General features: G+C 38.8%; 1 protein-coding gene across 1 annotated transcript; it reads left to right on the top strand.

Moving 5' to 3' along the window:
- The first annotated feature begins 7514 nt into the window (after window positions 1–7514).
- LOC132020607 (taste receptor type 2 member 42-like) lies at window positions 7515–8450 on the top strand. The gene has a single exon (XM_059404749.1). It carries the CDS (start codon window positions 7515–7517, stop codon window positions 8448–8450), a length of 936 nt encoding a protein of 311 aa, XP_059260732.1.
- The last annotated feature ends 8521 nt before the right edge of the window (window positions 8451–16971 follow it).

Genomic DNA, 16971 nt, shown 5'->3' with positions numbered 1-16971 from the left:
TGGGGGGAGGGTTCCTTTAAATATTGTTGAACATCATTGAAATTTTTCCTAAACAGGTTGCTTTTGGTGATAACTGACACATGGTCAGCCAATATAATTTAAAAGTATTCACTTTTATTTAAAACATCGGTTACCAATATTTTAAAATCTCAAATATCCTTTCAAAGAGAACTTAGATTATTTAATTTTATATGCAACAGATATATGTAATTGTAACTTGTATGGGGGCAAGAGGCATGTCGTGTTTTAGAAAGTGAGATAAATTACAAAATTCACTAGGTAGATGAACTATAACTTTTTGATAAGAAAGTTAATTGAACAACTAAAGTCATAGATGGGAAAAAGATGACCTCATAGGTTGAAGGTCTAATTTTTTTTTTTTTTATGAAAAAGCTTTTCATTGTTGTCATTATCTTATAGCTAATATGGGAACGAGATGTTAGGAAATAATAGTCACAGTGCAAAATAAAATAAACTGGAAACTCATGCTTGTAATGCTAATCTTAATTTGAAATCCCAAATCATAAGAATTTTTGATGTGATAAGTAATTTTGTAATTACAAAGTAATTTTGTAATTTTGGTGTAATAAATGCCAAGAGTGGCACTTATTAATTTTGCTAAATTCCAGGATATACAATATTATTTTCAGAGTGTAGATATTGATATTTCTATCATGCTGTGTAATAGAATTAAAAATACAAAAATTATTCCATAATTTAACATCACACTCATTGCAACTATGAAAAGACCATAATTACATTTTGAGAATGATGGTGCTCCTGTTTGTGCACATATATTTTGTTGCAATCTGATTACTAGAGTTCTTTGAGAAACAAATAGAAACAGGTCAATAAGGAAGGCATAGAAAGCAAAATTTATAAAAACACCATATGTTTGGTGTAAATGTTGGAGCATATGTATATGGTGCTGTTATGACTATAATTAAATTTAGATAAGGTAATGGCAAATTATAAATAAGGTTAAAGGTGGGAAAGTTTACTATAAAATTTTGAATATGATGGTATAGATTATATCATACAGAGGCTGTGCACGTATGTATAATGGAATTGTTTAAAAATGAAGACTTCTTATGGACATTGGGGAGGGTATGTGCTATGGTGAGTGCTGTGAAGTATGTAAACCTGGCGATTCACAGACCTGTACCCCTGGGGTTAATAATACATTATATGTTTATAAAAAATATTAAATAAATGAAGACTTCTTTCTTAGGGTTTACCTTTGATGTATTCTTTAGATTGTGTTAAAGAAACAGGAGGGTGTAATTAAATGATGATAAATGTGCAGGCTGTAAATCAATCTTGAGGGAGCCATAGGTATGGGCACTGCTCTAGCACAGTGTCCTGAAGCTGAGAATGATGCAAGAATTATTAACATTTTTTCCCTGTCCTGTCTCACCGTATGTAGAAAACTAAACCGCAAACACATCTAGCCTAGGTGGTGCTTCTGTGTATCAGTAACAATAATGATGTGGATAATGGTTTTAAAGATAAGAAAATTTTTACTCTTTTTACCAAGTAATTTCTGTTTTACAAAAGAAAATGTATGTGTATTATTTTGGGCACTAACAGTATTGTCACTTTAATTATCTGGCCTTGGTAAAAGGGAATATGCAAATTGAGCAAAATGAACATTTGGATTCAGATATTGAGTTTGTTTTGGTTTTGATATCCTTTCATATGCATGATTTAGAGATAATCACATACTCTTTATAAGATGGTAACCAAATTATGAAACTTTTCTTTGGTAGGCAAGATAAAGTAATCTAACCAATTTATGAACAGCTCTTTTTTCTAATAAGTGGGCCTCAGGGGTATATCAGTGTTTAACTAGGAGTAAGTCCATGCTAATACAACAAATCAAGGGAGATGGAACTCTAAGGAACAGGGCCCTGTTCTTGACAAAAAAATACAGCAAAGAACTAGCAAGGGAAGACAGGGTCATGGGCTGGGGTTATTGCAGTTGACATATTGTAATCTGTATATTTGAATAGCAAGTGAGATTCAGCCCTGCACCTCTACTTTCCCCATAACAAGAGACTTTGTGGGGGACGCAGTAACCGCTGAACCACCAGCTGAGAAGAGCCACTCCCAACTCGTGTGTTGCCAGTCTCATACAACCTGGGGAAGAAATACTGGTAATTCTATTCTACTCTGGAACCAAAGTTGGAGAAATTCACTGATGGAGATTGTCACTGATTTCTCATTAACTATCTTTCTTACCCACCAGATAAATGTTCATTTAAAGAATCTGGTGTATGGACACCTGGGTGGCTCAGTCAGTTAAGCATGTGTCTTCGGCTCAGGTCATGATCACAGGGTCCTGGGATGGAGTCCCATGTCGGGCTCCTTGCTCAGGGGAGAGTTTGCTTCTCCCTCTGCCTGCTGCTCCCCCTGCTTGTGCTCTCTCTCTGACAAATAAATAAATAAAAATCCTTTTTAGAAAAATCTGGTGTAATCACTGCTTATATCAGTTTGTCCACCTAGGCGATTTATAGGAGGGAACAAATAACTTATTGCTGAAATAGTCTTATCTTGGATCCTTAGGTCTAGTGCTGGAGGCATCTGATAAGACCTACATCAAGCACAGCAAGACATCTTTCTTGAACTCCAGTGAATGTGTCTGTCAGGTAGATCTCAGAGAAAGGCACATGAATTTCCTCAGTGTCTGAGGTGGTTTGTCTGTTGTTAGTAGGTGGCTTCTCCCAGCAATATCTTGATTAGACCCCATCTCCTCTGAGCCAGGAACACTTTTAAAGGACATTAGCACCATCACACGGCCTGTTGCAATTCTGTCATTCGAGACCCTAGATACGTTGTCTAGAGTTATCTATCTCCCATTCAGAACCTTAAGACCAATCTTCACAAGAACAAATTGATTTGAAAAGTTTGAAGCATTTGAAAAACATATACAGGTGAACATTTTTGTCCCTTGTACACTAAATCCTGTATCGTAGACTACGGCTTTTTAATTTTACCTTCTGTTCCCCACCCCCCATCAATATAAATGCAGCCTCAGAAGACTATAGAAATGCCCAGCCAGTCTTACTTTAAGCCTGAGACCAGTGTTCGCCTCTGCGGAGGTTAATTACACTGGCCCTGTCTTAGGTTTGTCAGGAGGAAGAGCCCTTGGGGATGTCTGCCCTCTAAGGATTTTGAGGGAAAACAAACAAACAAACAAACAAATAAACACTCAAGCAAACAAAGCCTTCAGTTTTGAAAATTAAAGGCATATGCTAAGTGAAACAAAAGTCTACAAGGGAGCATCACAGCTAGGGGAACATAGGTCGCTGCCTTCTCGGAGGATATTAGGGGATGTAAACCTATGGCCATAGGGAGGGAAAGTCAATGGAAAGAGCCAAACTGAGAACCTAGGTATGTCCCCCCCCACCACCACCACTGGAGAGGTCACAGACACAGGGAGGGAACAGGGAGAAATCAAGCCAAATGACAGAAGTCCAAAAACATTCAGTTGGATCACCTGTATTTACATTCACGTAAGCAGTAGTTCATCACTATATAAGTACTACTCCCATTTGACTTAGGCCAAAGTAGATTTCTGAGTGTATTTTCTCTTTAGGAGAAATGTCACTTTTTCAACTGATAATTATAAAATCAATATTCATAGATTTTCTTATTTAAATTGTATTTATCTTTGGAAGTTTAGACTAGGTATTTTGGATGGTCCCTGCAGCATATACATAAATTTGATTGTTATCTGCCCAAACATTTTGGAATGATATCCCTTATATTTACATATACAACAAGACTTTCTTTATGGCGTATGATGCAACCATTTTAAGAATGAAGAATATTAAGGCAGTTCAACCCAGGAGCAGAGACAAATTTGTAGTTATGCGGGTTTTTAAAAATGGGAGCCTGGACTTTGAATTCCACTCATAGCATATAGCACTTGTGATTTTTATCCTTGTTATTATATCCTTTTGATTGTGTCTCTTCTTCAGTGTAACTATGAACTCGAGTATTCTGTACTGACTAAGTGTCTGTTGGCTAACTTGTTGCTACGTGGGTTCTGTCCCTGCTGAACCATATTTACCAATGGAGCCTTACTGTCGGGTAGCTTTCTACACCATGCAGAGCATTTCTGAAAACATCCGTGATCTCTATAGTCTTCTTGGTTTCCTGCCACCAAATACAGAGTTTTCAATCCATCTCCAACTCCCTCCACTGGAAGTAGTCTCTTCCGTGAAGAGAAGGTCAAAGGCCCCCACCTCCTGCAAGGATTTAGGACTCTGTATGACTTCTGGTTTGAGCCAGGATGGCTGGAGAGCAGTGTTGGTTATTGCAGGGTTAGTAACAGAAATTGTGCATGAGTTCGTATCTCATGACATTTTCCCCAGTTTTAAAGAGTTGCTTTCTTTTCTTGTTCTTATACTAGTTTCACAGTCTAGTCTTACTCATTTTCCCTTTTGCTGTGCTCCCAATAGGGTTAATACCAAGTCAGCATTCATTCACCTAACAAATAGTTAGTGAGGGCCTACTATTTGCCAGGCCCTCCGTGTTCTAGGAATTGGAATAGATCAGTTGACAGCAAAACAGTCCCTTCTCTCACAGAGCTTAAGGTCATCATGGAGGTACATGTTAGCTAAGATTATGTGGTGTACATGCCCGAAGTAAAAAGTTTTTGATTGCCAAGATATCCATTGAAGAGACATCCGTCTTGAACAAACATACTGCGAGCTGGTACACAGCTTCCAGGAGAACATCGAGTTAAGAAGCCAGGCCACTCCCACCCATGAAGTTCCCCTTTTAGAGAGCCCTGAGTAACCTAGATAACTGACTGCTTGCATGACCCCACTTTTCCCTTCCCAAGTCCTAGTTAACAACGTTATGTTTTAAAGGGGTGCTTGGGTGTCTCAGTTGGTTAAGTGTTTGCCTTTGGCTCAGGTCATGATCCCAGGGTCCTCGGATGTATACCTGCATTGGGCTCCGGGCTCAGAGGGGAGCCTCGTTCTCTTTCTGCCCCTCCCCCTGCTCATGCGTGTGCTCTAGCTGTCCCCCTCTCAAATAAAGAAGATTTTAAAAAAAATTTTATTTATTTATTTGACAGAGATCACAAGTAGGCAGAGAGGCAGGCAGAGGGAGAGGAGGAAGCAGGCTCCCCGCGAAGCAGAGAGCCTGATGCGGGGCTCAATCCCAGGACCCTGCGATCATGACCTGAGCTGAAGGCAGAGGCTTAACCACTGAGCCACCCAGGCGCCCCAATAAAGAAGATTTTAAAAATAAAATAAATTTGTCAGTAAAGTATGAGCTTATAAAATCCTAGGCACCCACTCCCAATGTAAATAAAAACAGAACACCAGGTCTGTGCTCCTCTCAGCTCCCCATGACTTCCCTATGTAGTCCTTGGCTTGCTCCGTGCATCCTCCAGGACTTGTGAATAATAAACCTTGTTTTTCCTTTTTAAAAGATTTTATTTATTTATTTGAGAGAGAGAGAGTATGAGCATGAGAGGGGCGGGAGAGGGTGGGAATTGGGGGGATGGGGTGTTTGCAGAGGGAGAAGATGAAGCAGTTTCCCCACTGAGCAGGGAGCTCGATGCCTGGCTGGATCCCAGGATCCCAGGATCATGAACTGAGCCAAAGGCAAAGGCCTTGACTCCCCCTTTGCTGGCCTTGAGGCATCCTAATGACGCCCAGCTAAGTGCCTACTCTACCACAGCGACACCTCGGCTATGTGGGACTCTGGTGGGGACAAGTCTGTGGGGGCCCACATGGGTAGTGAGGGCCCAGGTGAGAGCCTCGGGCACGGGTAATCTAGAGCATCACCACTGATAGTCTGAGACCAATACAAAACAGGTAATTTATTGCCAGGGTCAAAATTGGCTGAGTGGGGAATGCATCATCGGAGGGCAAGTGGGCAAAATTCCTGTCTAATTCCTGGAGAATCTTCATAGATTTATGGCTGTGGGTACAAAGAGTTTTGTCTGGGTTTAGAAGGTTCTTTAAGGCATATATCAAGGAATTCTTAATGAGTGTCCACAATATATGCCAGACCAATTAAGTCAGAATCCCTGGGGTTGGCTGATAGGTATCAATATATATTATTACTATATTAATAATTAATTAATAATAATGTGTATGTGTGTGTGTATATATATATATGCACACATGTATATAACTAGAGTTCTCTAGATAAGAGGGATAGCCTTGCCGTCAAGATTGAAAGACCATTGTTACATGTTTGTCAAAACAAAAAAACAAACTTTATTTTACTGTAACAATTTTTGATGGAATGAAGTCTTTAACCAAAAGCAGAATTAATGAAAAGGAGAACCTCCCTCCTACTCCCCTACCCCTTCAGGTTTATTTCCTACTATATTTTCCCTCTCAGCTGACAAGAGCTTATTCAGAATTAAATAGGCAGTAACTTACTGACAACAAAGCTCAAAAATCCAAAGTAATAGCTCCAATAGGTCCGATTTTGGTGTCTTGGCATATGCTTTTATATCATTCTGGAAAACAATTCCCTTTTATCTATTTCAAGAAATCCTAAGAAGCGGGGCGCCTGGGTGGTTCAGTGGGTTAAGTCACTGCCTTCGGCTTGGGTCATGATCTCAGGGTCCTGAAATCGAGCCCTGCATCGGGCGCTCTGCACAGCAGGGAGCCTGCTTTGCTCTCTCTCTCTCTCTCTCTGCCTGCCTCTCTGCCTGCTTGTGATCTCTCTCTGTCAAATAAATAAATAAAATCTTTAAAAAAAAAAAAAAAGAAAGAAAGAAATCCTAAGAAGTTTCAAGATCCAAGCCAGTTGTCACTCTCGTTATAAAACCAGAATGAACTATTGACTGTAGAAGTTGTAGAGGAACAAAGTAGAAGAATGTTGACTTTTATGGGACTCTCCTCTTAGTTGCAGTTGCATTGCGGTCAAACTTTTGTCACATTCTATAGTCATAGTTTACTTAATGTTGCTTTTTCTAATACTCTGTGAGCTCCATAATGTTGCTTCTCTTATTTCATCCACAATAGTATTTGAACTATTATGGATTTTATTGAATGGAATTAATGAATAATGCCTGTATTGCAGGTTTATTTTTAGACAGTGCTATTAAAATTAAGAAACCTGGATCCAAATGGCATTTTCAGGTGACAAGGAAAGTGCAAATCAGTGTAAAGAAATCTGTCTCACATTTGCATATTTGCATATTGGACTTTATTCTTCCGGATATCCTCACAAGTGGAAAACTGCAGTCAGTGCCAATGATGAGTGGGGACATTTACTGTTTAATTTGGAAATCAGTTGCTCATTGGAAGTTATGTTAAAGTTTTTCATTTAAATCTGTGAGACTGGATCTCCTTGTGTATACTTCAGAGCCACAGCTCGAATAAGAGAAGGATCTTTCGGGAAGTTAAGTGAGGCAGTATCTGAGCCTTTTTCATATAAAAGTGGAAAGTATCAGACTGGATTTTATTCTACAACATTTTGACAACCAAAAAGTCCGAGACATAGAACCAACTTTCTGGATTCTTTCTGCAGAAATGCCATCTGGAATTGAAAATGCTTTTCTGATAGCAGCCACAGGCGGATTCCTAACTGGAATGTTGGGGAACAGTTTCATTGTACTAGTTAACTGCATTGACTGGGTGAAGGGTCAAAAGCTCTCATCAGCTGACTGCATTCTCACCAGCCTGGCTATCTCCAGAATCGTTCTTCTTTGCATAATACTGTTAGATTCATATTTAATGGTGGTGTGGCCGCATCTGTATACCATTGATAATATAGCAAAATTCGTTAATAGTTTTTGGACACTAAGCAATCACCTAGCTACTTGGTTTGCCACCTGTCTAAGTGTCTTCTACTTCTTTAAAATAGCCAATTTCTCCCACTCCTGTTTCACCTGGCTGAGGAGGAGAATTAGCAGAGTCCTACTCGTGCTTCCCCTGGGGTCTTTACTCTTATTGTTTTGCAACTTTGAATTAATAGATACATCTAGTAATTTCTTGGTTAATGTCTATCAAAGCTACAAAAGAAACTCAACTTGGTCCCTAAATGTAAGTAAAACTCTGAATCTTTACAGCTTGATTGTTTTCAGTTTCACCTACTTAATCCCCTTTCTTCTGTCTCTGGCCTCCCTGCTCCTTTTGTTTCTTTCCCTGAGGCGACATACCAGGAATGTGCAACAGAACTGCTCTAGGGACTTCAATACAGAGGCCCATCAAAGGGCCATGAAAATGGTGATGTCTTTCCTTTTCCTCTCCACGGTTCATTTTTCTTCCATCCTATTAACAGGTTGGATTTTTGTTTTGCTGCAGAATTCTCAGGTCAATTTGGTGGCCATATTATTGTCAACTCTTTTTCCTTCAAGCCACTCATTTATTCTGATTTTGGGAAACAGCAAGTTGAGAAAAACTGCTTTAGGACTACTGTGGCATATTAATCACCACCTGAAAACAGTGAAACCTTTCATTTCATAGACTTTCCCAGAATTTTCTATATCCCAAGAGAATTAAATTAATGAAGAGACATTGAAGATCCATTTTAACCTTTGTTTTCCTCACTGGATCCTTTTAGATACTATTAAACATCACAGACTTTCCCCGGAATGACCTATAAACTTAAAAAGCAAGCATCATCCTTAAAACACTAGCTAGTAAAAAGGATATTTTTGAGACAATATGAATATAAAATATATCATGTGACATGTATTAATTTTATATGTGCTGGCAAATATTTACTATGTTCATGTGTGAGAAAAATGATTGTTTAGAAATGAAAATCCCTTCTGTTAAGGTTTTATAGGCAAGATAAACACGACACCAGGCGAAGTGGGTGCAAGGCAAGGTTTATTAAAGGCACTCTCCAGTGAAGTTTCAGGGCTCAGGAGAAGGGGAGCCAAGAAAGTTGCACCGGGAGGAGGTGGGCACCCTCGGGCGAGGTTCTGAGACTCCGGAAAGCAGAGTGGGGGAAGTCGCGCTGGGAGGGAGTTGGCGGGCGTCTTTTATCTGTCTCCTGCATAGGTATCGTGTTACCTATGGAGACGTGACCTGGGCATACATCCTTTTGGCGGGAGCGTCAAGGGTTAAGGAGGGGGGCTAGGCTGGAAGACAGAGGCGAGACCCCGGGGAGGTCATTTCCATTGCTCTTCCTGCACTCCGGGAGCCTTCGGAGCAGAGCCGAGGGTCATTTCTATTGTTCCTCCTGCACTCCCGGAGCCCACCGACCCAACACCTTCCAAGTTGAAGTTGGTGGAATATTTGTACAATATTAAGTTAAAAATTAATTGAGGAATAAAATATTTTTTTATGCTGTAAGGTCATCATCACATAACAACAGATGTAACTTTTAAAACAACGGAACAGCCTCTCCCTCTCATTATGAATCTAACCTAGAATAGACATTACCTTTGTTGAATAAGAGAAAAACCAACTTAACTTATAAGAATAAACTGAATAATTATCCTTAAATGTGTAAGAATACTTTTATGTGTACTTTACAATGATCAAAATCACACTTAGATACAGAGTTTGTGTGGGGTGTGTGTCTGCATATAAGGACTATGTATACATTTTAAACATGTTTGTGTGTATATATACTGTTGGTTGATGTTTATAATAAAATGATTGAAATGAAATCAAAGTAGCTGAAAATGAACATAATCTTAAGGCCAGCAGGTGGCAAAATTGTGCCAATTAATGATATTGCAATTTTGAATAAAATGTTGTTATCTAGGAATTTTTAGAAATTATAAAATTAAACATATTTAACTACCAATAATGAAGAAATTGTTGTAGGGTTTTAAAGTGCCATAATTTTTCAGTTGTACAAGAAAACAAAACCCATTAACAAACTGGATAATAAATGTTGAAAAATATGTAGGTTATAAGTTAATTTTGTTGGAACAGTAGGTCAAGTCTGATGCTGGGAATATAAAAACTGTAAGGGCTTTGTAAAGTGTACTCTTCCTCCAGGGAGCTGTGCTATGGGGTGCTCTGATGAAGATGAGGGTACATGTACATACCTATCCACAGAAATTTAGATTTTTTAACTTCACTCATTATGTTGGACCCTATATAAGAAATTTCCTGGGGCTGGGGTGGGGGGATTGGATGAAGGAGATCAAAAGCTACAAACTTCTAGTTATGAGAAATATACATACTAGGGATATAATGGACAACAATGACGACTGTGATTTGATACCTGCTGTATGGTAACCTTGAAAGCTGCGAAGAGAGTGGATCCTGAAAGTTCTTGAAAGTTACTGAGAATGGATCCCGGAAGTTCTCATCACAAGGAAAAATACCTTTTCCTGGGTATCTGTCTAGGAGGGTAGGTTGACAACCCATTGTGGTTGTCATTTTGCAGTATATGTAAGTTATTATGGTGTGCTGTATGTCAGTTATATCTTACACATTGCTGTATGTCAGTTATATCTCAATAAAACTGAAAGAAATTCTCTAATGATTGTCACTGGGATTATCCTTACTTTGGGAAAGGTGGAATTGTAATCATACTGGCAATTGTTTAGAATCAAATTTGGTTTCAACACATCCTTTTTAGTAAGAAAGTTAGATTACTTTGTACTTATTAGAAGTAAGCATATTTAGTTTTAGTTTTTAGGTTTACATGTGTCAGTTAACTTTTCTTTAATGACCAAGATTCAAATGAAAAGATTTAAACAACCATGCACAGCCCTTGCTTCTTACGAGTGGGATTTAGTAGTAAATGTCTCATTAAAATTAAGTCCTCACTTCTCATGTACTAATGTTGGAGAGATGAAGCTCATCTTTAAAAGATGAGGACTGCGTTACAGACTGGGCAGTGGCTACTTAAGTATTGCCTTCTCCTTATTAAAATGGTATTTTGGGATTAAAGTCTATACCTCCCTTTCCATAAAAGAGCCTGTGTTAGACACTCCAGCCATAATCCAAGAAAAGCTACTACTATCACATCTATAGCTAGTTCCATGCAATCTGGAAAGAATTGTATCTTATTTTGGGACCAAGTTATTGGGAAGGTAAAATGCTGTCATTGCTTTCTTGTCAATTATTTCCCTCCAAAAGAAACTTTAATTTTATTTTTAAGTCCTCTCTACACCCAACATGGGTGGAGCTTGACTGTAAAACTCTGATATCAGGGCGCCTGGGTGGCTCAGTGGGTTAAGCCTCTGCCTTCGGCTCAGGTCATGATCCCAGGGGCCTGGGATCGAGTCCCGCATTGGGCTCTCTGCTCAGCAGGGAGCCTGCTTCTCCTCATCTCTCTCTCTGTCTGTCTCTCTGCCTATTTGTGATCTCTCTCTGTCAAATAAATAAATAAAATCTTTAAAAAAAAACAAAAACTCTGATATCAAATGCTGAGAATAAACTCTGAAAAAAACCCAAACCCAAAACCAAAACAAAAAAAACTCTGATATCAAGGGTCACTTGCTCTACTGACTGAGCCAGTCAGGTGCCCCCAAAATAAATTTTTTATGGTCCTGATGTAAAAAAAAAATTTTTTTTCAGTTGCCCAAATCTGAGACCAGGAGAGCTGCAAATAACCTGTTTTTAATGCCAAAAGAGACTTTTGCCTAAGGCCTGGCCCTTGGCCTAGTGCCTGGCCAACACACTTGCCCAAACTAAGAAAATTTGGTGTTCAAGCCCTGTTGTCTCAAACTTTAGTGAAAAAAAAGGTCTCAGTGGAATTACGCATGGATCAATACAGATTTCAAGGTTAACACTGTTGAATTTCCAATGGTTTAGGTATTTTGTCTGCTGTTCTGGCTTGAACTACATGTGCTCTAAGCCAGGGACTTCCTTAACTGAAGTACAGAAACAAGGGGACCATCTGTAAAACCTGTAATTCCACAGTCCACAAACCTGTGACACTGATAAATGCTTTTTGTAGAAATCTATGTCAGGTGTGGATTACTTTCAGAATAAATCTTCATTAAAAAAAAATGGTCAGGGGGCGGCTGGTGGCTCAATGGAGAAGGTCATGATTCCAGGATTCTGGGATCAAGCTCTGCATCAGGCTCTCTGCTCAGCAGGGAGCCTGCTTCCTCCTCCTCCTCTCTCTCTCTCTGCCTGCCTCTCTGCTACTTGTGATCTCTGTCAAAAAAAAAAAAAAAAAAAGATCAGACGATTAGTTTGATCAATGCAGAAAAAAGTTATCAAAGGGGGTTGCTTATTAAAAAAAACACAGGTGACAGATGTGCTATTTTCAATTTTAGCAATTTTGTGAAAAACCAACATACATACAGCTTCAGAAGACAAAGGCACACCATGGTACCTCTATTCCTTAGCCTCATGTTTAAATTAGCTAGTTTTAAAAATAACCTCTTTTCCCTTTCATACAGATCTAACCTGACCTCTGAATTGTAGGGCTCCTATTAATTACATTCATTTGATTTCAGTTTGGCATATTTTCAAGCTTTCTTTTTATCAATTAAAAACTAAAATAGTTTATTGAAAAATAGCCCCTTTTTTCAAATTAAACTTTTGTTTTGTTTTTGTTTTGTTTCTGTTGGCCCTACTTCCATTACTGTGCCTACGATTTCAGAGTGAAGACATTCCAGGCGCAGTGACTTCATTAGTGCTTTTTACCTTTTGGTTGTGACAATTTATTTTTCCTCAGTTTGGTTAATATGAAAAGGTATACCCAATCTATTTCACTCAATATATGAACAACCTTCATTTCTCTTTGTTCAATGATGCCCTCCACTACCTTACTGCAAATAAATCCACATACTTGGTATTTGAAAACCATGAAGATGGGCAAAATTTTCTAATGTTTGCAGCAGATCCCTGATTAGGATAGGAACTGGCAGGGGTGCCCTCAGATGTACTGCATCTAAGCTGCTAAGAATTCCATAGTTTCTTCTTATCATTTGTTGTAGGCACTCAGTAATGTCCTTGGCGTTTTGATTGTCCCAAGAGCGTTGCTGAGATTTGTGTTTGTGTGGAGTGGACGGGGGAGAAGTGGACATCAGTTGCAAAGATCCATGACTCGGTCTGGTGTAATCTTGCTGGGCAAAATAGGCTACAGGAGAATTCTCGTTAAAATTCCAAGAAAGTTCCCACACTCATAAATCCAAGCCAACTGATGTGAATCAGTTGAACCCTACTGGAAATTCTATTTATTGCGGGGGTTTCTTTCTTGGTTCACTTGCCTGAAACCTTCCAAGTCTGTTCTTTAGATTATTTTCCAGGCTCAGTTTCTAGCAGTTTTCTCTGTCTCCTTTTGTTCCTATAGTCCTAAACTTTCTGTTCCCACCCCTTTTTGTTCTCCATGTGTTAAGTCCTATTTTCTTTTTGACTGTATCAAATCTATTAATGCTGCACCAGGATAAGCCTCCATTAAAACAGGATTGCAAAACTTTATAAGAGAAAATTTAAATAAGCCTCCTCAGAGCAGTGATGGATAGTTTCTAAATTCATGTTAACTTAATCTCTACTCCTTAGAGGGAAGTAAAAAGTTCCCTTTCCTATCCTAGGAGTGATGCCCTTTTCTCTCTCTCCCTCCGTCCCTTTCCTCCCCACAAACAGGGCAAATAAATGACTTTACATGGCAGAAAGTATAAAATGCTTGAATTTACATGTCAAATTATAGTGGATGTTTATATTCTAACATAGAAAGCCCTCAAATTATACTGAAGAAAAAAAAAAAAGACATTGCCATCCACGACCTAGGTAATACTTCTATTTGAAATTTAAGAAATAGGGCACCTGGGTGGCTCAGGTCATGATCCCAGGGACCTGGGATTGAGCCCCACATTGGGCTCTCTGCTAGACGGGGAGCCTGCCTCTCCCCACTTCCCAGCCTCTGTCTGCCTCTCTGCCTACTTGTGATCTCTCTGTCAAATAAATAAATTATATATATATATATGAAGAAATTTAAGAAATAGGATTATTAAAAGAACAGGATTATTCAGCATTACTTATACATTAAATAATTGAATCCCTCATCAAAAGTATCTGTAGGGATAAATGAGGTTCGACTGTAGTTTGGCCAATTACTATGACCTTGAAGAAGTTATCTAACATCTTTAAATTCCAGTTTCCTTATCTGAAAAACGATGATGAAAATGTTTTTACTCATAGGATATACATGAGAATTATAGAGATCATGTACATAAATAACTGTAGAGTTCCTGGTATTAAAAGCTCAATAAAATTAAAAAATGATGCTGGTAAAAAGTACTTATTCCCTATAAGTTATGTATGTTACTATGATCACCATTTCCCTTTTAAACTGTAACAGGATTCTGATTCCCCATCATTTTTATCAGTTATACTTCATAAATGTTTTTTATTGGTGAGAACTACACCACCTCTCTGCTTCTTCATGCTGTAGTGATCTCTGGACCCATCAATATTCGTGATGGCCTGAAAAGGCTCCATGTATGGGCAATAAAATGGATCACTTAGTAACGGGCAACTACACCTTTCTTTCCTACATTGACTAATGACTGTGCAGAAAAAACAAATTTGGCGTTTATCCAACTATGTTTATTATCTATGTTACATTAGGCAATGCTCTAAGGCAAGGGATACAGCAATGAACAGTCTTAGGCTTCATTGATGTTGCCTTGCCTTGATGTGGTTTAAGAGGAATAAAACGACTTGCAAACTAGAGTAATAAGTGGATTAGCCAAAGAAAACAAGATTCTCCTTTGGGAAACTTCACTGAGTTATAAATGTGGGAAGAAAAATACAGACTGGGTGTAAGAGCAATTGTGAAGAATAAAGGGCAAATCCTGGAGCCTTCATTCAGTTGCTACTTTGTATCTGCTGATACTATGTAGGCTGTAAAACTGGACAGGATACAGTATTTTCCCTCACAGAGCTTCCAGTATAGCAGGAGGGTGTGAACTACAGTAAGGGCTTAAGTGCCTTGTCTATTTAGTGTAACAAAAGGCGAAGCTGAAGAACAAAGGTTGAAGGCACATATTAATGTATCCACCGGAATGGAGCATCCCAGTCCCTCAACATTCCATGGCTAATGGCAGCCACATTCTTTTGTTACAAAGTGGGACACTAGTACTTCTAGGGAATAGTGGTGTTCACCATCTCTAAGTCCCCTTGCATTATGGAATTACTCCACTGATGAAATTACATTGCTGATATTTTATACTAAAATGTTTTTTTTTTAATTTTACTTATTTGACAGAGATCACAAGTAGGCAGAGAGTCAGACAGAGAGCGAGGAGGAAGCAGGCTCCCTGCTGTACCATGACCTGAGGCAAAGGCAGAGGCTTTAACCCACTGAGCCACCCAGACACCCCATATTAAAATGTTTTAGTTTCTTCACTGTCACAGTAAGAACCCAGGGAAGAAGAGTACAGAAAACTGTCTCTTGGATATTTAAAAATAAAAACAAAAACAAAACTCACATCTGATAACTAATGTACAATTAGGCAAAAATAAGGCAGCCTATGAAAATGGCAGAGGTTGGTATTAACACAGCCCTTAGATGGAGTAAACGAAATGAACTCTAATATGATCAGGGGAATCTGGGGAAAAGAATTTTTAAAAAAGTGACTTCTAAATTCAGCCTTAAAACACATGTAGAGTAACAAGAGGCAAAAAGGAAAAAAAAAAAAAAAGAAGAGAGTAGAGAAAGAAAGTAGAAAGAGGATGTGCTTAAAAAAAACTTCAGGAGTTTGCCTGGAGACAAGAAGTAAGAGTAGGAAACAATTACCCAAAGCCAGACTTGGCACCGGAGGGGGCACTTGGTTTACAACCCAAGAGTGTCTTTGTTGGTTGGACACAGTTAGTGGAATACAAAACTTCAAATAGTTTATAAATCTTTACCTCTGCAAATAATGGCCTTCAAATTCTTAAAAATCTGTCTGGAGGCTCTGCTGTATGTCCCTAGGGTCAGTACCTTAACAGATCACCTTTAGGACTGAAAAGCTCCACTGGAAAAAAGCAGGCATTCTATGAGTTTTAAGTTTTACTCACATGCTAAGGAGATAATGTTAGAACAAATACTACTGTATATATAACAAGCACTAAGGCAGGCTTATTTTTAATTCTCAGGCTGACTTTTCAAAGGAAGTTTTTTTTTTTTTTTTTTAAGATTTTATTTATTTATTTGACAGACAGAAATCACAAGTAGGCAGAGAAGCAGGCAGAAAGAGAGGAGGAAGCAGACTCCCTGCAGAGCAGACAGCCTGGTGCAGGGCTCCATCCCAGGGTCCTGGGACCGTGACCTGAGCCCAAGGCAGAGGCTTTAACCCACTGAGCCACTAAGGTGCCCCTCAAAGGAAGTATTTTTAATCTTTCAATAGTTGAGCTAAGCCGGGTTTTAGGCAGATTAATGGATTCATGTAAAGCCACAAAATTAATAGTTTGTATTTTAACAGTGATATGCCTGATTTAAAACCTCAATCACATTTTATTATGGTGGCTCTTAACCAGTGCTGTATATTTCAATTGCCTGGGGGGAACTTTTAAAAATGAAATTTATTTAAAACAAGTTTTAATCATAGAAATACATATGTACAATTAAGAAAAAAAACAAAATAGTTAGATTGATAGTGAAGGACAGTAATCCTTTTTTCTCCAGAGACAACCACTTCTTACTAGTTTTTGAATGTTTATTTTATTGACCTCTCTGTATTAGATCTTGACTGATTCTTCCCCATTACACACACCTCTCTCCTCTCCAATCCCCCAATGTTACATAATCATTTCTTGTTGTATTAGTATTTAGTATTTACATCATGACTGGCTTTATATGACCAGTATTATTCACCACTGAAGTATGCAACATTGCTTTTTTTTTTTTTTTTTTTTTGATAGACAGAGATCACAAGTAGTCAGAGAGGCAGGCAGGGAGAGAGGAGGAAGCAGGGTCCCGCTGAGCAGAGACCACCCCCCCATCTCCCCACCCTCCACCTCCACCCATGTGGGGCTTGATTCCAGGACCCTGAGACCATGACCTGAGCCAAAGGCAGAGGCTTTAACCCACTGAGTCACCCAGGGGCCCCTGCAATGCTGTTCTTAAAAAACT

Source organism: Mustela nigripes, chromosome 6 (genome assembly GCF_022355385.1).
Source record: "Mustela nigripes isolate SB6536 chromosome 6, MUSNIG.SB6536, whole genome shotgun sequence".
Classification (NCBI taxonomy): domain Eukaryota; kingdom Metazoa; phylum Chordata; class Mammalia; order Carnivora; family Mustelidae; genus Mustela; species Mustela nigripes.
The sequence above is the reverse complement of the archived record's forward strand: the minus strand, read 5'-3'. Positions and strand labels throughout refer to the sequence as shown.